The following is a 23809-nucleotide window of genomic DNA, read 5'->3' on the forward strand; positions in this document are numbered from 1 at the left end:
ATGTCGAGTAATTGATGAAGAAGTATAAGGAAAGATTATGTAATAATAATATTCAAAAAAATGCAGTTTATAAAAATGTTAAATTAAATTTTAGTAAATTTTTGGGAAATGTCATATGGAGCACACAGTTAAATATTCTTTCTAAATATTTTTCAACTATTTTAACCACAAATAAATGCTCTTCCGTTTGTTAAAATGTCACATCTTATCGATTTGTTGAAAAAAATCGAAAAGTTGCAACAAAATGTAATTTAAACTGTTTATAAAAATAGAATTTAAAAAATTATGAAAGTTTTACTTTTTAAAAACTCTTTCAGACATTATTATGATAGCAGCGGTTTTGGGTTTCTATTCGCAAAAGGGTTTGTTCATTCACGGGGGAACCTGATTTTTTTGGCAGCTGGCCTTTTTTTCTCATTCTTCTTTAATCATCCTCTAGAGCAGCCATTGAATAATTTTCGTATTCTAAACCATCGCACGTGCTCTCGATCCATCTCGAAACAATTTCAGAATCCATCGCTCCCCAGAATAATATGAAAGGGCTAGCAGCCTCTGTATTTCACGACACAAACATGCAATAAATATTCTTTTTTAAATAACGACATGAATTGTATAGAAATAATTGGTTTCTCTAGAAAAATGTTACAAGCATTATTTTTTCAACGAAGATTGAAAGCAATACTGCGCAATACTTTATGAAGAGAAACTGTTTTAATAAGCTTTATTACATATTTTGTCGAACATTCTCTTTATTATGTACAAATTTTGAACTTTCAATGATTCTACATTAATTAGATATTAGAATAATAGTTTATCGCACATTTCTAGTGACTTTTGTATTTATTAATTAAATGAATATTATAATTATATTACAGAGGAATTTGTAATAATATTACGCAAATTTTATTTAATAGCGTACTTTACTTAGCGAGCCGATAAATGTCTGTGGAACTGATTGATGTTGTCACTTTACTATTTCTTCAAAACCAATGATTTTGATGAAATCATTGATACAATAAAGCGTACAGTTGTGTGAGGTTGAATCATGGATAAAGGTATTTATTTTGCAGCGTGCTTTCTTTTATGAGAACTTTCACACGATTCTCGATTAGTAGTCGTCAGTCTGAAAAATTCTGCGTACACGGCCGCGACTGATTATGTATATGTGTGTGTCTTTAGAGAATTGCTGGAATTTCGATATACCTCAACATTCGAATAACTCGCTCGAATAATTTGAACGTTTTTATATTTGGATTATATTTGACTAGATCTCCCGCGTAATCACATTCGCTGCGAATAAAAACCGCGTAACGATTATGCTTTTTCATCTCTGATATTTGCGTTTTTGGTGTATGTAGCTTTAATTACCAATTCATGCAACTACGCGGCGCAAGCTATTGTACGTATTAATTACATTACTTTTAATCGTGCAATATCGTGAAAACATTATAATGCAGTTATTATCTCTCTTTACGTTGTATTGAGTAAGTAATACAGTAACGGTGTGAATAAATAACATTGAATCTTCCAGTGCTTTTCATGATCTCTCTCTCTCTCTCTCTCTCTCTCTCTCTCTCTCTCTCTCTCTCTCTCTTTCCCATTCCTCCTTCCCTCCCCCCCCCTCTTCCTTGTCTACGCAAATTCATGATTATTCGAGATTATCTCTGCGCATATCTCTGCTTTTTATTATTATAAGAGATGTAATATTTTCCTGAGAGAAAGTTTTTCAGAGATAGTGCAAGATGACGTCATAAGCGGGAATTGCGAAACGTGCATATGGTTTTTATTGGTACATTTTCTACATTTCTCTTTTCAAATATGGATTAATCTCTAAATTAAATGACATTCTAATTTTTTGGCATTGTTCTGCGTAGTTTACGCTGAATGACGTTTACCTTGAATTTGAACTATTCTAGATATACTTACATCAGTCAACATTGTTTGTCAAGTATGTCTATGATATTTATTAATAATTGATTAAAAATATAGTTTATTTAAAGTTTCCTTCAGTTTTGCGGATAAATGAAAATCCGACGATATCATTCGTGTTACGAAATATTTCGTTAAATGTTAATCGATGCAAAAAGTGTATATATACACTCAAATCGAGATCCCTCTGAAATGAACTTCTATCTCAAATATTTTTGAAGACGAACGATAAATATTATAGTTATTTAAATGTACGAGAGCTTTTTGGCCAAAATAAATTCAGTAGATGCAATAAAGCTGTTCACGTAATATGCTAAAATCGCATACAAAACAAATATGAACGTCCCATTTAGAACCATCTTTGTTAATTGATGAATTTGAATTGGAAAACAGAGATGATTGGTACTCGGGCTTTCGACGGCAATTAAAATTTGTATTTGACTAGCACATTTATTATTTTAGTTTTACACAATATCTGATATTTACGAAATTTCGCATTAAAAAAGTACCAAATAAATTTCACATCAGAAACGAATGTCAATTTTCTAATGTTCAAACTTTGTGAATTATTATTTTGCCCAATAGAAAACAATATTTCTTGCTTTGTATCATTTATATATATTAGAAAAATTTTTATTTCTGATGAAAAGATCGGTAAAATATGTAGGACTGACTAAGATGAAAGAGTTAAGGGCCTTGACTCTTAAAAATAATTGTCCGTTTTTCAAAATTGGCTGCTCGTTTGTCACGACGCGCTCATTTATTGCAAAAAGAAAGAAGTCCATTTCGTAGTAATGAACGGTGACAGTTGCAGACAACTTGTCGAATTTTTTTTGTTGTCCTATTTGTTTTTAATACTACTGCTACATGCTAAAGTAAAATTATTTAAAACTGAAAGTTATTTTCAGAGTCATATTTCTTCATGTTTTATTCTGAATTAATGAAATTCGAAATGCATGGCATCTTAATTTAATTTGTTATCATAGAAGATAAACATATAAAATTCTCTGAAACGGCATTGAGTTTCAAAGCTTTCGTTCAATTTGCCGCAAATCACGGAAAATTTCGAAAAAGCTCTGTTTCGAAGATTGTCAGCTTTAATAAATAGGAAGAAGAAATAAAAAATCAATAAGGTATGTGTCCGTTATTTCGCAAATAATGTGTGACTTTTCAATTTCCTTAAACTTTATAGAATTAGCAATAAAATTGTACCAGTATTTAAATACCTTAAAATCTTGCGATAATTACGGAATTATTAACATAGCGCGCAATAATTTCCCGAAAAATCATTTTCCGAGAGTAAGTTCATCAAAATTGCACGTACGGAGACAGCATTATTTTTTTGTAATTAATTTTTTGTACATTATTATAATAATTGGAAAGGTGAAATAAACTATTTAAAATAAAATATAGATTGTACATAAAAATATACGATACTAGACGATATTAAGAAAATTTCTCTCTAAGATATATCCGTAATCAGTCTTACAAAAGTATGTAACAGTTACATACCTGATAGACTCCCTTTTATTACAAGACAAAACCCTTTTTACAGAATTCAGATAATTCCGCAAAGTCAACTGTGTATGTCGCAATGTCTACAATTTTCTCTGCTGTTGTAAGAGAGAGCACTATGTTATTAGAACTATCCTATTTGCACAATAAACCGTGATAATCTTTTATATAACCCTTTATTATTACGGACATTAATTTAATATTATCTTTAACTAAATTTGTTTTTCTTTATAAAGAGAAATTTTCTATTTATAATATAGTTATTCAATGTAGGAATTAATATATAAAAATATAAAGATAAAAAAAATATATATAAATATAAAAATAAAATTAATACAAAAATATTTTTTTTAAACTACTTCATAAGAATATATTTAAAATAAATTTATTAAAAGTAAATTAAATAACCTTAAACGAAAGTATTTAAAAATAATAATTTAAGAAAATTATTCAAGAAATATACATGTATAAATTTAATAATACATTTTAAATACCTATTGTTAATGTGAATCATAAACTTTTGCGAAAATTTCTCCGTAAACCATCAATTATTATTGTCACTTAATTCTTAGTATTTAAAATTAAACAATTCAGTGACGAATAAGCCTTTAATTAGAATTGAACTCATTCAGCATTAAAACGAATGAGAAGATTCTTTGTCATTTAATTACTTAGCAAAAGTTTAATTCACAAAGTTGTCTTTGTTTTCTATCTCGTAGTTGATAACTCGCGAAGATTATTAGTATTTTGATATTTTAATAGAGAAAAATTGAATTTGAAGTATTTAAAGCATCTTATACCACTAAGATTAAAGTCTAAATTATTTAAAGAGGAAAGATGATATAAATGAAGATAATCAAATATAATGCAATAAGTTTAATTGATTCTCTCTCTATATTTCTCTTTCTTTTTTTGTTTATTTTTCTAAACGCGTTGCCTCTATATTTTCGGATATAAATATTCGACCTTTTGACTCGATTGGGTAACACAATCAATCGTAGTATCTTCTTTATTGCCTTTTATTAACATTAATATTTAGATCGCTAATTAACTCGCTAAGGAGTAGCGACAGCTGATATGTCATCGGCTATTGGCTATTCCCTTGAGAAAAGGTGAAGTATAGAAGAGCGCAACGGGGCGCTCTATAAGATGCGCCGCAATAAACCCGAGGGGTGAGATCGCTCTTGGAAGTCGATTACTTGCTTCCTGCCTTCGAGAGAAGAAGTAGACGGCGGCCGCGAGGTTCACCTTAATCCGATTAAATACGTCATTCTTGGCCAAGCTTTTCTATACTAGACTACCATAGGGAAAACAAGATACCGCCGTTTATCGATCTCTGATCGACGCGCTCGTTCCACTTTGTGACGGCTGAATTACTTACGTCTCTTCTATATGACGATCGAACCGTCGACAGCAATAATCGTCCTCTTCGCGATACACAACAATGTCGATGACCGGGATAAAAAAAATAATATCGCGCTCTTTGCGAAAGAATGGGCGATTATCATGTTATGCGACGCGTCAATAAACTGGCAGATAAAAAGATAGGGTCAAGAGACTTATGATAGAATATCACCCCCGCAGTAGTGATAAAGGTCGAAATCAATAAATTTCGCGACAGGAGAAATGTAATCGCGACCAAAAAAAATTATCGCGATTGATTTGACCAGTAAAATTTATAAAATGCATTGTGAAAAATGTCATAGTTTATTTCGAAATGTAAGTGAAAAATGTTAGGAAAATAATCATTTCGTTTTTTAATATTTAAAGGTATATTATAATAAATGTTAGTCGAGATGTTAATAAAAATGTTGACTAAAATTTTTATAATTTTTTGTAACAAAATTCTTATTTACGATTTTGCTAAGATAAGCTTACATGATTATTTGAATTATAAATTACTTAATTATAAAATTTACACATATGAAATAAGAGATGAGGAATATTCTGAGAAGAGTCCATTAAATTACGAGGAACCATTATCGACCATTACGATTTACATTCGTAGGTTACAGAATCCATACAATGCACTTCCTCCACACGGATTTCGCAACACATAATTCCATTCGCACGCCCGTCAAATCGTGGAGATTGCATTAGCGCAGAGATTGCATTAGCCCAAGATTGCACTTTGTGTGGTATGTTAAAAATATTATCGCCCTTTTATCGCATAAACCCGCCGCATTAATTCCCATATGTTCATACTATAAGATTAGATGAAAATTTATTCTAATACAATATACTAGAAAATTATACATAAGGGAGCAATATCTCATTGAAAATAATTTTATCTAAACTTTACCTTTATCTTTTTTTTTTTTTCAGATTTTATACGACGCAAGTTGCGCGTTAAAAAGTATACAATTTGTTAAACTTTTCAGAACTATAATTTTCTTCGAACAATCTGGAGCTGCCTTTTTTCTATTAATTTTTTATTAGGCTTCTTTTTTCTTCGCGCACGTGTTAATTTTTTAATGTTCAATATTAACTTTGCCCAGAAAAGGTTCAAATTATAATATTTTTAATATATTGATTTCGAATCGTATGAAGCGTGAGATTATTATTTGCTTAAAATTTAATTTGTGGCAAACGTTTATTTACAATTCAAAATTGTAATTTAATGCTAACATCTAAGTAGGTTTCTTTTCATTTTTAATAAGAAACGCGCAACAAATAATCATCGAATACGTTTAGTAAGTTTAATTAATTCAAAATAACATCCTTCTTGCGACCTCACTAACGTTTTAAACTACTTTTCGTTCATCGACCTTCACTTTTCATCCGAGAATATGCTGGTCGAAAACGGAAGTTGAATCAGGAGGAACTTCCTGTTCGCGTTTCTAAGAAAACGGGGTGGTCGATTACGTTCTTACGTCACGAACATTCACGGTTAGCGAAGACTAGTACTGGCAGACAATATTACGATTCGCTAACGACCGATAACTCGTTTTCCGCGGTTCTCTCCTTATCTCATAGAACGATTAGAGCATACTCGATTATTAGCATACTCTGAAATTAATACTATCCTCAGATAAGAAGGACAAGTTGAAGGATTTCTCAGGAAATCATTGACCGCTATTCGAGATGCAGAGGTTTTAATATCAAAAGTTTTATTATTTCATTTTCTTATTGATATTATTGCATGAAAATATTAAAAAGTTTTAAATATTTAGAAATATGAAATATATATATTACAGCAGAAACTTTAGAATATTTTATTATATACATACATTGAGAAAAATAGTCTGAATTAAATAGTAATTTTGGTGGAAAATAAACGAATCAGAATTTTCTGGTTAAATCTACTAGAATTCTAATTGAAATAACTAGAATTCTGATTGATATAATTATTCTGGTAAAAATAAGAATTCTAGTAGATTTTATCGAAAATATTGTATCAACTATTTTTTTCAGTGCATATTTATGAAATTCAATGGAAATGTTTGAAATATGATGTAATTAATGCTTTATGTCAATGTAAAAGATAAATTTAATACCAGATTTATTTTCTTTTGGCAACATAAAAATGAAAAAAATTCGTAAAGAAACACAATAGTTATTCAATATTAAATGAACGAAAAGTTATTCAATAAAGGTAAACAGTTGCTAACTTTTTTCTGACAATGTCGTCATTTAGGAAAGAGTTTTTCTAAGGGATTCTTCAAATGAACAGAGAAGGAAAAATTAATTAATTCCAAGTGGTTTGTTTTTTATTTTATTATTTGTGTTTCTTGATGATTTTTTTTATTTTTATATTGCCAAAAGAAAATAAATTCGGTATTAAATTTATTTTTCACATTTACATAAAGCATTAATTATACATCATATATTTCACATACTTCCGTTAAATTTCATAAATATATGTACTCTTCTTCAATCTCATTTACAAGGAATAGTTGCTTTCGACGTAATAGAATTACTATTGCGAATTGAGCAAATACTTGTGTATCCCGTAATAGTATATATGAGTATAAAAGGAAGACTTTAAAGCCACGTGTATGCAATTTGATTCACAGATATACTTTGGAATTTTACAATCATTTTTACAATGCTTGTTGCATTATTTATACTACTTGAATAAAATAATGCAAATAATGCAGAGTAAATTAGTAAATTTCCTATCTACAAATACAATCAGTATTGCTTTTGTTAATCGATTTCAATATATTTGCTCGTCGTTTGAGGAAATGTAATTTGAGGCGTTAAAATCTGGATGTTATAACACATGTATAATTAATTAAAATTGCATTTAGTTCTTACTCGTTTTTAAATTATTTATATAGAATTTACAAATTACATTGAAAAAAATATAAAAGAATTATATATAGTCCTTAATTTTAATTTGATTACTTTTTATTTTTGTTATGAGCAGTAATTTTTATTTATTTTTTTTTTAACCAATTTTACAATATTATTTTTAGTCATTATATTTAGATACATTACATGTTACCTCAAAAAAACAGAGCACATATTTGTTAACGCATAAATTTACATTTACTTTAAAATCTGAAAAGGAGAAGAAAAACGATTAATTTAACATGCGAAATGTATCGCAACTTTTTCGAAAGAAAACACATCTTCCAATTTAATCAAAATAATTCGTAAGCCATTTTCAAAATTAAATATAATAGTTTGAAAGATCTTTTAAATAATGTGTTAAAAAATTGTGATAAAACTTAAAAAAACGTGATAAAACTTACCGAAGAAGAGATCTCATTCGCTCAAAGCCTTCTTCAAATGCCGAAAACGTGGAGCGTCCGCGACAAAGGAAAACGCGAAATGGGCCGTCGTCACAAACCGACGAAACAGCACTGATCGTGTCGGACCAAATGCTTGACGGTAACTACTGCGAGTCTGGTCGAGTCACTTGCGAGGAGTCTGCGCGTGTCGTCCGTTACTACTCACCGCCTGCGGGTTCCCTACAAGTCTATTCTCTTCTCACTTTCTTCCACGATTCTTTTCATTTTTCCTGTCACCTTGAATTCGAAATATGTGGAATATTCGCTAATAAAACATACGCGTCCATATATCTTGTCAAAAGTGAAAAACATTCCTTAATTTTTCTACGGTACAGATCAATTTCGCCTATAATAAGAATGCTATTAGCGCAATTTAACATTTCTTTTAATTAAAGAATTAAATAAAAATGTAGAAATAAAAAATATAGTTTGTTAATTATTATGTTTTAGTAATGTATGCGAAGAATTACGATAGAATATATACTTAAGTACAATATATCAACTTCATTATACACTGAAAGTACGCTATTTCGGTATTATTCCACGTGATTAATCTCGACTCTCATATCAATGTAATTTATCGTTGCGTATGAAGTAAATAGTTTTGTAAATAGTGTTTTAAGACGCTTCAAAGATCTTTTCTTGCGAGTTAGTCGATACAAAAGCCCGAAATTACTTTCCAGAATTTCAGCCACGAATATTATTTCCGGATGATCACCTTCCAATGCAATTCTCTTCTTCACTGCAGATTTCGGATTCCATGCTAAAGCGAGGCATGTCGGAAAACTTATAAACCGTTCAAAGCAAACTTTCCAAAAGCGGAAGTTTCCTCCCCCTGACAATCGAACAACTTCTCATGTAACATGGCAGGATAAAGGTTACACACCTACGCATGTACATAAGCTGTTAACATTGAACAAATTATATATGTCATGTTCTTGAAAGTTATGCAATAGAGAAAATTTATAACGTAAGTGCTTGATGAACTTTTAGTTTTTGGAAGATTCCAAAAATCTGTAAACTTTAAACAGCTTGTTGTATAATAAATTAAGACAATAAATGCAAAATCTTTTATCTTAGATATTCAATTTATTTTCTTGTATATATTTTTGTTACTTTCATAATTAGCTAAAATACATCGACTATATAAGTCATAATTGATTAGAGAGAGACTTTGAAGCATCTTCGAACATATTTTTATATTTATAAAATTGTTTACTTCATACGTAACGATAAATTATATAATTATATACATTGATGACAATTACAAAAAATATTATTGACAATTAATAATATAATATTGTATTAATAATATAAAATATTGTACTAATAATAAAAAAATTAAAATATTTTGTTAATAATTCAGTTTTCTCGAATAATATTTAAATGAAAGTGCTCTCCGTCGTTAATTGATTAATCAGTATCTATTTATCGCGCTGTTTTGTATTTAATAATCATGTCAATATATATAAAGCCATGATAATGCACGAACGCTCCTTGCAGTGCGGTAATTTACTTACGTAATAGTTTACTGCTATAGACTGTACAGCAGACCACAACTTTGTTAACGATGTTGTTACCAGTCTCTCTTCAGTGGTTTCTCAGCAAGTTGATCCTACAGAGTCACGTGCTATTCGCAAACTTTTTGCGATTAGATCAGCTACGAAGAATTTATTATAACTAATCGAATGTAGGCCAATGCGAGATAATTTTCAACAAACAGATTAAAATCGGTTACAGTTGTCATCTTAAGCATCCGATTTTATACAGCGCTATGAAATAACGTACACAAGTGTTGCTTTAGTCTATCATCGTTTATTGTATAAATATATCACCAAATAATATTATGTAGTAAGATTGCGTTTGCGTAACGCAAAAAAGAATGCGATAGAGATCGAACGAAAAAAGGCTACTGTGAAAAAAAATGAAAAAATTCGGGCAGGAAAAGGAAGAACGATATGGTGAACTTAAAAAAAAAGTCAAACATAAGTAACTTGTATTGCTGCACCGGGAAGTTTTCATGACGTAAGCAAGAAAAGCCGTATATTTTCCTGGCAAAAGCACAACAAAGTAAGTGGCAAACCACCCGCCATACTTTTATTCACGTAGATCGAGTGGGAAGGGAAAGCAGGTCGCAAGTTCGATCCTGAGAGCCTCGTCGTCACGAGTACATTCGCTCTTCATTTTTTTTTTACATAATATAGTAAAAATATATCTCTTCAATTTCTAGGAAATATCATTATCATCAGCAGTATCATTATGATAATCATCGTCGTCGTTATTATTATAATATCAACCTCAATTAGCTTATGTATCACTAGAACAATGGAAAATTGTGAACGCATCCTTCCTTTACTACTCCACGGTTTCGAGACCATAGCTTTGAAAGAAATTTTTTAAGTATTAAAAAATGATTTTTCTTTATCATATATTCATCTCAAAAGAGAGAACGGTCAACAATAATGTTGAATTATTGAGTGAATTCTTTCATGAAAATTGTATTCGAGTGTCGAGATATGAAACTTTTTGACCAGTTTCGTCATAGAGCTGTGCTCTCGAATGCTGTCCGGAGAGTGATTACCTTTCGGCTTAATCGATGAATCCACAGGTAAGGGAAGGCCTCGTCATTTTGATTCTTCGATCGCAATCGCACGCCCTACTTTCTAACAACAAATAGGAAAATCTATATAGGACGTTCGTACGATCTTCAAAGTGATCGAATTGTCCCATTCTATTATGCGTTTATGTATTAATCTCGACAATCGATTTCGCTCTCTTGAATCATTCGATAATGCAAGGAAAACATTTTACCTTGAACATCTATCCTACATAAATGATCAAACGCGATCGCTCAAATGTTTCAAAAAGTTGGAAGAGATTTCTCCATATTTTCGATATATGTATGTATAATACGCACAATACTCGTATGATAAAATTTCCGCGGGACATGAACAGTACATTATCACTAATCTGCGCATGAATTTTTAAAGGGATTCGCGTTTCCCTCTTGGAACTAACTGTGTCGAGGCAAAGGAACTTTCCCTCACCCGAAAGACTCGGGCACAACCCTGAAAATATTATATATATATATAATATCATTTCTTCTACTTCGCCTCTATCTTTCGTCTAACTTTCTTCCTTTATTATGGCAAGTACGGAATCAATCGTTGCTCGAACTTTCGCAAATTCGACTGAAAGAAACGAAGAGAAAGCGAAAAAAGACAAATCTTCTCACGCGTGTACGTTTCGTCGTGTCTTTAATCGCGCGTTTAGCACCAAACGGGATTCTTTACTATCGAGTTATCCGATAGGACAATTGCACGTGTGACGTAAAAATGAGTTACATAACTAAATGCGCGATGAGAGTGTCATTATTTTCTCGCTCTGGCAACGAAGAAAGTTAATACAGAACGTTCAACGGTGGAGTAACGATTCACGTACAACTAATAACACCTTATAACGACCAAAATTCGATCGTCGTTCACGCAATATAAGTATCTAACAAAAAGACAAATTCAACAATGCCAATATATTCAGCATGTATAGGCCTATTCACATCTGAAGTTGTCGTGCGCTGCACGTTAATACGAATGCACACGTATTACTATTTTTAAGATAAAAAAAATGCGCGCGTGTATACGTATATGTATGTGCAATAGAAAAGAGAAAAATAAACATACGCGTGTTTTATAAAATCCTTTTTTTTTTTATAGGATTTTCCAAAAATCATATATACTTTTTTAAGTCATAAAAGAAGAGTTTCCTAGCAAACAAAAAATCGAGATTCGATTACGGATTCAGTTGCTTACGTTGCGGTAATTTTGTCTGGAATTTCTGATGATAGCTCGCGAGTAATTAAGAAATCTATATAATTAAAGATCAATATATTCTGCCTTTGTAAAATTAAGTTTGAAGAAGGATGAATTATTTAATCTGCAATATGATTCTTAATTCTATTAGTCGTCTTTTTACGTCTCCTGTTTTAATTGAAGATCAAATTAAATCTAAACTTGCTTTATAAAAATTTATATAAAACAATTTCGATAAAATCATCGAAAATTTTCGGCGAGCATGACAGAAAAAATTTCTTATGTATTATATCATTTAGAAAAAAATGTTATTAAAAATATTGAATATATATGAAACGTAGGCAAAGTAAACTATGCATTATCTGCATCTTAATGCAGAATAATGCGTATTAAAATCTTCGGAAAATGGTTTGTCAAAAAATTATTTTTATTTTATTTTGTTTCATAGCTTACTCTCTACTCGATAACAGAGTAAACTATTGTCTGATAACTTTATTTGCAAATATTACAAATCACATTCGGTAATGCGTATTCAAATCCGCACCTTGGCTTTAATAGCCAAGCTCGCGAGACGTCTTCCGGTGTGAGCAGGCCTTAAGGCGATCGATTAACGTGCTGGTTATGACCGCTTCGATCGGTGTTCGATCCTACAGCTCCCAATCGGACGTCTTTTTCCCGACGATCACATATAATTGCCGGCCGACGAGGGCTGCAATTATTGCACGCCGACTTCCGCAATTTGCTCACAAATTGTAAATGCTAATAAATTTTTTCAAACGGACGCATTAGGGCTTAAACAACTCCGACTAAGACACCGTCTTCAGAAGACGCAGTATCAAACTCGACTAATTGATTTATATTCTTATGGTTTGATCGTCCTACTTCGTACGCTTCGTCGATTCGCGAATTTATTATTATACTTCGTGTCGTTCGAAAATTTTGTCGAACAATCATCACGCAAGCCCTAACCGAATCTGTAGCTTGTTAAACGCTTTAGTATCGCATCGGTTGCCAGACACCAGTGGTTTCGTCCCGACGGTAGTAATGAGGTCTGTTATCTCGGAAGACGGTGACGGCCGGAAATTGATTGTCTTGGATATACTTGAGCGTTGCCCGCACCTGAAACAGAAATTTCGTCACTGCTTAACGGTGCGTGGGAAACACAGTACAATTGCAGGATTTATCGTCTAATGCTTTCTACTGTCTCGAGGAACTAACGATAACTAACGATGTCGTATAGTGTTTCAAACGGAGTTACCTGCGATACGAAATGTGGTTGTTCCACTTCCGGTGATGTGGACAGATGTTGTAGGATGAACTGATCGGTTTGTGCCAGCCAGAGATCCACGCCACGCAAAGGGTCGTAGTTAAACGGTCCGATTCTAAGTAACCCCAGAGCGCAATCGTATATATCCAAAACCTGTATATAAAGACAGAATGTACATTCAATTTCGAAGGAATACGCCAAATAAAATTTTATATCGTACTTAATCGATTAATAATATTTTATTTAATATTGTTAATACTCAATATTTTATCGCACATAAGTGAAAAATGTCATTTAATATGTTTAATCTCATTGGTTGATTTTCGCTTAACATCCACTATTTTATATTTATTTATAGACTGTAAGATTATAGACTGTATTTTTTTTGTTTGAAGTAAATCATGATCATTCGTTGAATTGACATAGTGTCACTAATGCAAACGTTGCGTACACGCACCTGCTGACCCCCGGTCAATTGTCTGGCGCACCTTAGTGCCTGATCTGGACCTTTGTCAGGGAAAGTCGCGGGAAAGATTTCGCCTGTCTTCACGTTTAGTCCGATACCATAAATCAATGGCCAATGAATCCCACCTCTCACGGTGGTATTCAGCTCGCCCACGCAGCACAATGTTAGATCAATCTCTACCGGTTGCTTGTGAAATGCAGCTAGAAGACAATTAGTCCGATTAATATTTTGTAGACGAAGTCGACTTTTTAAATTATTTAAATAATTATTTAAATGCAAGTAATATCGTATGTAGTAAAAATAGGACTCTCCGAAGATTTCCTGCTTGATGATACAATTCAACACACGTATCGTTCTTTGTTACTCATTGGAATGTCAGAAAAGATAAAATGATATTTGTGTCGACTAGTGTCACTAAATGGAAAGGAAATCCATGAACGTTTCTTCTCAATATAATAGGAGTACAATAGAAGACATCAAAAATATATGTTTACGTACAAAGTATATTGTAAAATAATTCCTCAGAATAGTTTCTCGGATCGGAGTAACCGCCAACCAACTGCAGCTCCAGGCGACCTTCAGGATATCCGAGAGCAAGTTCCGTTACCCTCTGGATCATTGCCGCCGCAGCATCTTCCGTTCCGGAGCCGTCAAGGTGCGCCAGAGCGGCGGCGCCAGAGCCTAAAATCCATCATTTAAAAATATAACATTCAAAATCCTTACAAAATTAAAGAGAACCAGATACTTATTAAGTGTAATATAAAAAAATAATTATTTTATTACGTTATCATATAAAAAAATAAAGCGTAACAAATGTCCTGCGAATTAGTCTCAACACCAAATAAACTGTTGATCGTTCAATTATTACTTTACATTACTACTATTTATATTATTGAGCAGTGAATTTAATGGTATTTATCGCTATTGAAAAGATTGAAAGAAATATCAAAATGGCTAAATGAGTTATCATCGCTAGCATATTATTATCTTTTTGTGATCACTTGCTACGAAAAGAATAAATCGATTAAAAGAGCAATTAATTTTCGAGCATTTAAATGTAACTATCAAAACATTAATTATTGCAGCATAAAAATTACAGCAAACAACCGTATCAGTGACATGTCGGTCTTTTCACCATTATCGGATCGAGAAACCGACCAAAGCTCATGTTGTGCACTGAAACGATTTAACATAGATCCAGGATCGCGATTGATTACAGTTCGTTAGATGCACTCGTTTTAATAATAAAAATAAAGTGGAATAAAAAATAACGTTTGGAAACATGTGAATATTCTTGCGAGAGAGATTCTTAAAGATGCGATTATGAAATGCCTTATATACTAATCTATACTAATCGGAAAAAACAAAGGCGATAATAATTAATTTTAACAATTAGTTTTAAACATTATCCAACTCTGTTGTGCGAACACAAAGCAACGATGAATGGACGGGAGAGAACTCGCGACAAAAGAACTTTTATATCGCGAACTGTTACTTAATTACGTACTTTCGCAGTCGCTTTCTATCTCGGCCATTATTCACGCGCAACCTTAAGACGATCGGAGACACCCAACTTGCGTCGCGATACACTGTCGCCTCAGCAGGAGAAAGCTAAGGAGAACTTATCCGATAGTTTCCTTGAGAAGTATGGTATAATGTAATAGACTCCTTTGTGCGATATGAAATCCATTATCATTCGAAAAAACATTAAAGTTCATATAATTCGTATGCAATATCAGTTATAAATATCGAATTTATAAAACACTTGTTGAAAAATAGTCATACAACAATTTTAATAAATTTTGAACATCTTTTAACGAAAGCACATGAAATTAGGTATAGTAACGTATTCTTATGTGCAATTATTTTTCCGAAGCTCTTTAAACTTGATATCGTAAGATTAACAAGACATTTAAATGATATGGACGTGAATCGTAACTTGAATCAGCACTTTTTCTCCTAAGCTCGAATGGCAGAACTGGTTCTATTAAGCGACTCGTCGAAAGAAGCGGCGTTTCACATTTTGCGCATTATATTAGACGTTATATCATGAAGAGGAGTCAATGATATTCTTGTGCGAACGAAAGTGTGTGCCACAATAAAAATAAAAAGCAATATAACGGAAGGTCCAAAAATGATCACGGATGTTACATTTCTCGTTTAGCGATATTTTTTAACATTTTTCATAAGTTTTTGCTCATTAGCACGACTAATTTACTCCCGGTCCAAGACAAGCAGATTGCAATTGAATTTTGTGTCTTTTTTCTCTCTTTAAATAAGTACGGAAATCTTTTGTAGTTTTCTCGTGAAATGGCTTCTAAACGAGATACTTATAATTTCATTGACATTTTGGAGTTTCGGTTTTTTTAACTTAAATTAATTTAAGGATGTATTACACGTATTTTTAATAAAATCATGAAATTGTAAAAAAAATATTAATTTTTCTATATTGTATTTAAAAGTAATACAAAAAATTTAATACCGATTTAGAATCTGAATAAAAAATTATATATTTAAAAAAAAATAATTAAAATAAAAAGAGAAAATTTTCATTTAACTTGTAAAATTGTAATGTTGAATATATATATTAATTCTTATTAAATTGTTTTATACGTACATCTACAATATTCATTTTTATATATCAAAAGTATAAATTTCCAATTGTAATCATTTTTTGCAGAGATTATACATCTGATACATCCTTAAAGTTCATTTTTCTCCAACTATAAAATATTAAGATAGTAATAATTTTAGAATTATAATAAAAATGAAAACCTTCGCGTCAATTAGATTCCTGATATTTAATTAATAATTTCAAAACTCTTCAATTTGCAGGATAAAAATCTTTCAACAAAAAGACTTTCCACGTATTTCTCTCTTTTTTTAAAGAAATCAATTTCAATTTAAGAATCTGACTATGTTAAAAGAGAGATCGATTATTATTGTATATTGCGAAGTTCTATGAGTTTCGTATTAAATATTTTTCAACGCGATACCGATCAAGCAATCGCGCTTTGTCATTGCGTTATTCCGACCTCTTTTTCTTTTCATTGTCGTGCAGTAAGCGGTCATTTATATGCAACCAGCAGCTATTTTATAATGAGCACGATTGTACTTTCAAATATACTCACCGGAATGCCTGACGACAACGATTATACATGTGGTCATGTCGTCCGAACCGAGGATGTTCACGTTCTCTGTGAAGGGAAAAAAGAATAATCAGTACGGCAACATTCAGTCGATTCGGTCTGCACATGTTCGAGCGAATATAGCACTTCGAAAGACTGCAGATTGTTAAGTTCATTCGTCCATACGCGACAAGAACTTTCCATAATGATAGAAAATAAATTTTCGCATTTCAAATATAAACTATACCAATTGTTATAGAGAAAAATATTACAAGAGAAATAATGTTTACAAGAGAAATAATGTTCTTACTCGTGTGTTCTTATTATTCTTATATTGTCATCATCTTGCTTTCATCTTTCCTCAAATATTTATTGTACTGTTACGCGTCGTAAAAATTGTAAAATTAAAAGATAGGTTTTTTAAAAGAGAAACACGAGCTATATACACAAAATTCGTCGATTTAACATAACATATTACGTTAGACATTACACTATGTTACATACAAGAGTACAGTGGTTTTTTAAGCGATAATTTCTTATTTGTTGATAAAGATTACTGATAAAGATTTATTACATATTCCGAGACAAAAGATAAGAAAATCGCTTATTGCGAAACATTACCAGATTCATCCAGATTTAATGAAATATGTGGAGAAAGATATGCTTCGTTACAATATTTACTGTACCGTTGTTATTGCAGCATAATAACGAATCTCGGTTATTTTTGAAAGATACACCATCTGAAAAATTGGACTGTAATTTTCTGTAACATTATAAAGAGTTACTCAATAAAGCGAAAAAATAATGCTCGATATCCGTTGATTTATCGCTCGCGTTGTTTTTTTTTATTCTCGTAATTAAGCGTAATCACATCTGGTAGGTTGACGGATTGCGCCAATCCCGCGATATCGCGTCAAAAGTAGCCGGTAACATTTGATATCTCCTTACAAGATAACATGGAAATCGCGTGGCTATTGCATCAAAAACATATTCTCTCCGTTAAATACCGCGAGAGATTATAATTTTTCAAAAAGCTTCTCTTTCTCGCAGGAATTGTGATTGATTCACATTTGGTCATTTAGGTCTAGTAAAACCAATACACTGTGGACATTTACATTTACATATCATATATACGCGTTCTTGTGAGCGGAAATGTAATTTGAGGAAAAAAGTGAAAGTAAGATATGATTTAATTTAAAAATAAATTCTTTGCAATGGATATAACTATTGTATATGCATTGGTAAGCAAAGCAAAATCCTATACCTACGATTGCTAAAAACTTTGCTAAAATTGACTCTGACCGCCTTGATTCAGAAACCACACCGGATGCTCTCAAATCTTTATTTTTATTATTTACTAAATGTTGAACAAGGATAAAATGATACCTGGATGAATCTGAGTGAAATTTCTGTATACTCTATCCCTTATTACGATCAACTAAATTAATTCCTAAGTAAGATCCTTAAGTATTGTATTGCCAAATACAGAATTTGAAAAAGTTAAGCCGTTTCTGAGAAATCTTGCAGACTGTAAACCGGATAAACACTGTGAAATTATAAAGGAAGTTTGATTCACTGCACTTAATAAAATAATACTTAATAAAAAAGAGCATAAACGCGAACATCAGCACCGCTGTTCGCATTCATTGAAGCAAGTTGTTCGTTCGTGTTTGTTTGCGCTCGTTTCCTTAGACCCAGTTTGACGTGGCTGGCACATCGAGATGCATTATACTTACTGTCGTGCGGTAGCGTCGCAGCCATTTCTCGTTGTTGAACATAAAGGAGGCCCACCGGACCCACAAGCTTCGCCGGCATCGAGTGCAGCTGAGCTGCGCTCTCACGGTATACCGGATGAGCCGCGTACAAGGACCTGCTGTCCGCAGGAATCTCTTCCTGCAGGACCACCCCGCCCACCACCAGCACCATCCTGCGAAAGCGAAAGGAAAAGCAGCTATAGCGAAATCAACAATAACAAACGTCTTATCACTAAAAGGTGCTGTACACACGCATGTTTGATATGCATGAAATTCATTCTGTAAAACAATACGTTCGCGAACGATTAATAATTTATGCAAGTAACGCCCATTACTCGCTGGTTAGTTTCCATCTTATTCTCTGTCGACGCATGTGGTTTTACAATTAAAAATGGACGTGTGAGATTTTTTTTTTCGGATACAAAGTCCAAATTTATTCAGGAAGTGCGTTGAAAAATATAATCTGACGGGCAAGTGGAAAAGATGACACGTTTGAAAAATGTATCTCACACTCTCTACTGAATTCCTCTAAGTTGCCTCTACATATCTTCCTCATTATTTTGTCGTAAAAAAATATGTTAATATAACGTTTAGAATATAAGCGTAGTTTGATTTTTTACGATGAATCATCAGCGATAACTATATTTTAAATTGCAATATTTATATCGCTAAATATAATTCTTCAAAAGTTAAGGTCGATCGAAAGTCTTCTGAGATCGCAACGAGTTTTCGCTGCTTGGGACATGCATCTCTTTATAAATTATATTTGCAAAATAATTGGCGCGTGTCATAAATCACAACGAGTGGATCAATAAACTATAAAAATACTCGATCTATTTTGATTCTCCGTGATTACTTAATGATCATGTCATTATCAAGTGTTGGGCAGCTTTTTTACACCTTCATCTCCTATATCCCTTTCGTCACACCCTTTCAATCTCATAGAAACTCCTTGTAATTTTCTTATTCGACTACGCTGATATACACTCTATATTCCGGCTTTAACTCAACAAATAATTCAGCGTATTCTAGCGTATACAGAATTCCTGTCTTCGTTTTTTAAAATAATATCCGCAAATATAATTTACACATTTCTCCATTATGGGTATCAAAGTTCTGGGTGATTAAAAATCCAATAATGTTTTATTCTTTATTTATGTTGTCTTGTTCATCGTCTTTTCCGCTCTAACACTTCTCTTTATCTACATAATCTTATTCACTATATTCCAACTTCCATGTCGGTTACTCCAAATATCCGTTACTACAATTCCTTATTCTCTTTCATTTCTATCTCATTCAGAACTTTGTTCTCCTACATATCCACCAACTATTGTAATATACTACCTTGCTTTATTCGCTTTTCCTTTTCCATCTCTTCTTTTCGCGACAGAGTAGCTCATTTTTTGTTATCAAATCACAGTTAATTGCGACTTGTTCTCTTTCTTTCTGCAATCTTATTGTTATGAATATTTCGTTTTATATTTTCGCATTTTATATTGAAAATATTCGATATATTGTATAAGCTCTGTCATATATCATATATTATCTTGTCATACTTCAAACTACCTATCTGTCTACTTAGAATCGCTTTGATAACAGTAGTTCGTTACTGATGTCTCATCTTTTATATATTTGGTTATTCTGCATCTTTCAAAATCTAAATATAAATGTAATTCTAATATACATAATAAATAAAATAAAAGAAATTAACATTAATTTTCGGTAACTGTAAGCAAAGTAGTTATCATATCGAAAGAATGGTTTTGTTAAAGTATCTGAAATGAGAAAATTATTTTATTAGATCATCAAAATAATTATATGTAGAATGCTAAGCATTGATGATAATACTGCAAAAAGTTTTAATATTCTAACAACCAGTTTATAAGTGTCCTACATAATTATTTTGATGCTCTAAACAAAATTATTTTCATCTGTATCTAGCTAAAATTTTAGATATTTTAATAAAACCGTTCTTTCCGTGTATGCAACAGGCGGGTATTAAACATCGTGCGTGACTGGATTATCAAGTGTGGAAATTCGTGTGGAAAGAGAATCGTCGTCTTTCGATCTTAACAATAAAGTCCTCATCAGGTATATCTCGCACGCACGATCAGGGCTGAGTATTTTATGACAAAGCTGGTTGGAGTAACGACAAATTTCGAGGTTGTATTGTCGGTTCCGCGAGCGTTTCACCAATGGTGTTACCTATATATTAATAATCGCAACAATAAACCTATATTAGCAATAATAATCTAGACAATTAAATAAATGAATATATTATATAAGTAAGAAAAGGGCCAAAGGCAAGATTTTTAACTAGTATTTTTTAAATTCTAAATACACATTTCAGTAAGTTTTTTGTTTCCAGTAAACAATAAATTCTTTAGTATTTAACAGTTTTAAGATATTAGTAATATTATTATTATCGACGATCAATTTGATTGTGATATTATTATTTCAATTTCAGTTTATGATTGCGTTTCAAGTCTAACAATGAACGATGTAATTTATATAACTGAGAGATGTAGATTTAGAATCGATATTTAAAAATATTATTAGACACCAAATATTTAACCTCAACCTTACATATTAGACCTTTCTTTATTTATTTGATTTAAGCGCCGTTAGTTTAAATAAATTGGTTAAAATTAAGCTCAATCTCAAATTAATTATTTGCTGACAATGTTGGACTTGGAAGACATAGTCGATTTTTTTTATTGTGGATTTTTGTGCGGATTTTATTGTGGATTATTGTGGGTAGATGGATCTGTATAAAAATAAGTAAAATACAATCAAATTTTTATGATAGTAAAAACTCGATATTAAAGCATTCACAGTATACAAGAATTTTTTCGAATTTTTATACAGTTTGAAATAATATAAAAATTTGCGTTGAAGTTTGAAAAAGATTACGGATGAAAGGCGAAAATTTTACATTGTCAAAGACGAATTTTGTTATCTATATTATGTTACAAACAACTAACCCGATATCATAACGCTGACGTTACTTATCTTTTGTAGACACAAGGTCTTTTTTGATTCAGACAAAATTCACGCAAATGTGCCATTTCTTGGCACAAATTTTTATTACAAATAAAAATTTTAACATTTGAGTTGAATAAATATTTGGCAATGTACTCTCTAAAAGTGAATCAGTGACTTCAATGTTACACTTATAACTGCGAATCATCAGTAAAATTCACTTTTAAAGGTTGTAATTTTCTGTAGATTGAAATGCATTTCAATATGCAGAAATTATAACCTATAAAAGTGAATCAGTGTGTTGTTACTAAAAAACAGTAAATATTTGCTGCTGATTACATCAGTTATAAGTGTTAGCACTGAAGTCAATAATAATGCACTAAAATTCATCTTATAGATTAGCAGGAATGTTGGAAAGTTATTTTGAATTTCTCTAGATTTTTTAAAAGCCTAGAACAGTAAAAAAATGTGGGCCTGACAAAAATCCAGTGTGTTTATGAAATAAGTGTACTTATATAAAAATATAATATGTGGGGGGTTAATTGTAATATCGATTAATTTAATGAATTTAAATTTAAAAAGTAAAAAATCTTCGACAAAAAATAGAATCCAATTACTGAACAGTAATCATTGAATAACAGAGTGTCTTTTTAAAAACTTTAACCGTATACTTTCTCCTTGTCTTCTTGCAACATTATAGATAGCGCTATTAATAAAAAAAATCATTGAAAGCATCGATGATTGATTGTCATCAATCTTCCTTTGATCGTGGAAGTTTGGAATGAAAACGCGACGAAAAAAACGGGTTCTCTTTTATTTAAAAATACCATAAAAAATGAGACAGGCTCTGCGAAAGGTGCGCGCCACGCGTTTAAATACAGAATAATCGCCAATTATGTCGGCGGCGCTCGCAGAACGAAAGGAACGCCGCGAGAAATATGAGGTTTTCGCAAAAAACTCGTTGCAACGTCCTCGTGTGCGGCATGATTCGTAGCAAGGACTAAAATAGATTCCTCCGAGCCGCGTGTTGTGCAGCTGCTTCTACAAACACGCAGAAATACGAAGGCAAAAGCCACGTCACTCGTATTTCTTTTCCATAATAATTTTTAATTCTTTATCACTATTGATGCGCGAGCCTAATTATAATACAAGAACAACGCTAGGCTGCTGATTCTTAACAAAATTTCTGCTGAAATTTGATATCGTAAACGCTGTACTTAGTAAGTAAGAAACATCTTGAAACATTCCATCAACATTGCAGCAACATTGTAACATTGCTGTAATGTTGTTGGAATGTTTCAAAATGTTTTTTGATTACTAGATAAATAAATCTATTATTTCTTTAGTCACAACGCGCTGTAACATTTTTGATTATTATATTATTGTATGTATATTAATGACATAAAAGAATTTTTTATAAGTTATTGCGAACAGATATAGACTGGTATAATTAGAAAATAAAATAAAAATGGAATAAATAATAAATAAAATCAATTAGAGGATTAACAAATTAACAAATGTGCGATTTCATGCGTGTATAAAATAAATTCTAATAATTTCTTATGCACTTTGCATTCGCGACGGTTAACTCAACTTCAATGGCTGTCCCCGTAACATCCGTAATTATATCTCTCCGCGCCGCTCTAGAAATGAAGGAACAGAAAATTGCAGCAACTAGCCCGGCGGTATCTTACCCGCGAACCGCATACAATGTACGTAGGTTTCGGTATTAGGGAGCACGGTACTATAATCCAGATGAGATAATTACATGTTTTGTATTCGGTGGAAATATCGCGGCTTAATTATACGGCGTGCGACATGCGATGCATACCACTCCGTTGCTCGCTCGCTAGGAGCAATTTTATGTTGCGGTTCGTTCCAGAAGCGATGTACGCTGCGTGAAAATCTTCCATCTATTCCAGGCCGAGTAGCAAGAGTAGCGGAGTAATGAGGACTTTTAGAAATTTATGCAAAGCTCCAGTCCCTCATTAGCATCCTAACCCAATCTAACCCTTCTAGGTATTTTTCGTGTGTTTTTAAAAGTACGAAGAAATTATAAAATCGTTTAAAACAAAACGCTCGAAATTTTGCTATATGCACGGGAAAAACGCTTATGTAGAAGTATCTAAAAATTTAGCTAGATACAGATTTGAAAATAATTTTATTGGAAAAAATCAAAATAATTATTAGGACGCTTAAGCTGGTTGCTAGAATATCAAG

The 23809-nt window shown here is 31.9% G+C and overlaps 1 protein-coding gene across 3 annotated transcripts in view; it reads right to left on the reverse strand.

Annotated features, from left to right (window-relative positions):
• Window positions 1–12381: 12381 nt before the first annotated feature.
• Window positions 12382–23809, reverse strand: part of LOC108749745 (protein N-terminal asparagine amidohydrolase) — a 55155-nt gene continuing 43727 nt past the window's right edge. For all 3 annotated transcript variants that reach the window (XM_018488676.1, XM_018488674.1, XM_018488675.1), the window contains 6 exons: window positions 18590–18780; window positions 16857–16922; window positions 14224–14406; window positions 13717–13925; window positions 13251–13412; window positions 12382–13111 (listed from right to left, as the gene is read on the reverse strand). In XM_018488676.1, coding sequence (XP_018344178.1) covers window positions 12986–13111; window positions 13251–13412; window positions 13717–13925; window positions 14224–14406; window positions 16857–16922; window positions 18590–18779 — 936 coding nt within the window. In that variant the 5' untranslated portion in view covers window position 18780 and the 3' untranslated portion in view covers window positions 12382–12985. The remainder of the gene's footprint in view (window positions 13112–13250; window positions 13413–13716; window positions 13926–14223; window positions 14407–16856; window positions 16923–18589; window positions 18781–23809) is intronic.

This window comes from Trachymyrmex septentrionalis, unplaced genomic scaffold (genome assembly GCF_001594115.1).
Source record: "Trachymyrmex septentrionalis isolate Tsep2-gDNA-1 unplaced genomic scaffold, Tsep1.0 scaffold310, whole genome shotgun sequence".
In the NCBI taxonomy this organism is placed as follows: domain Eukaryota; kingdom Metazoa; phylum Arthropoda; class Insecta; order Hymenoptera; family Formicidae; genus Trachymyrmex; species Trachymyrmex septentrionalis.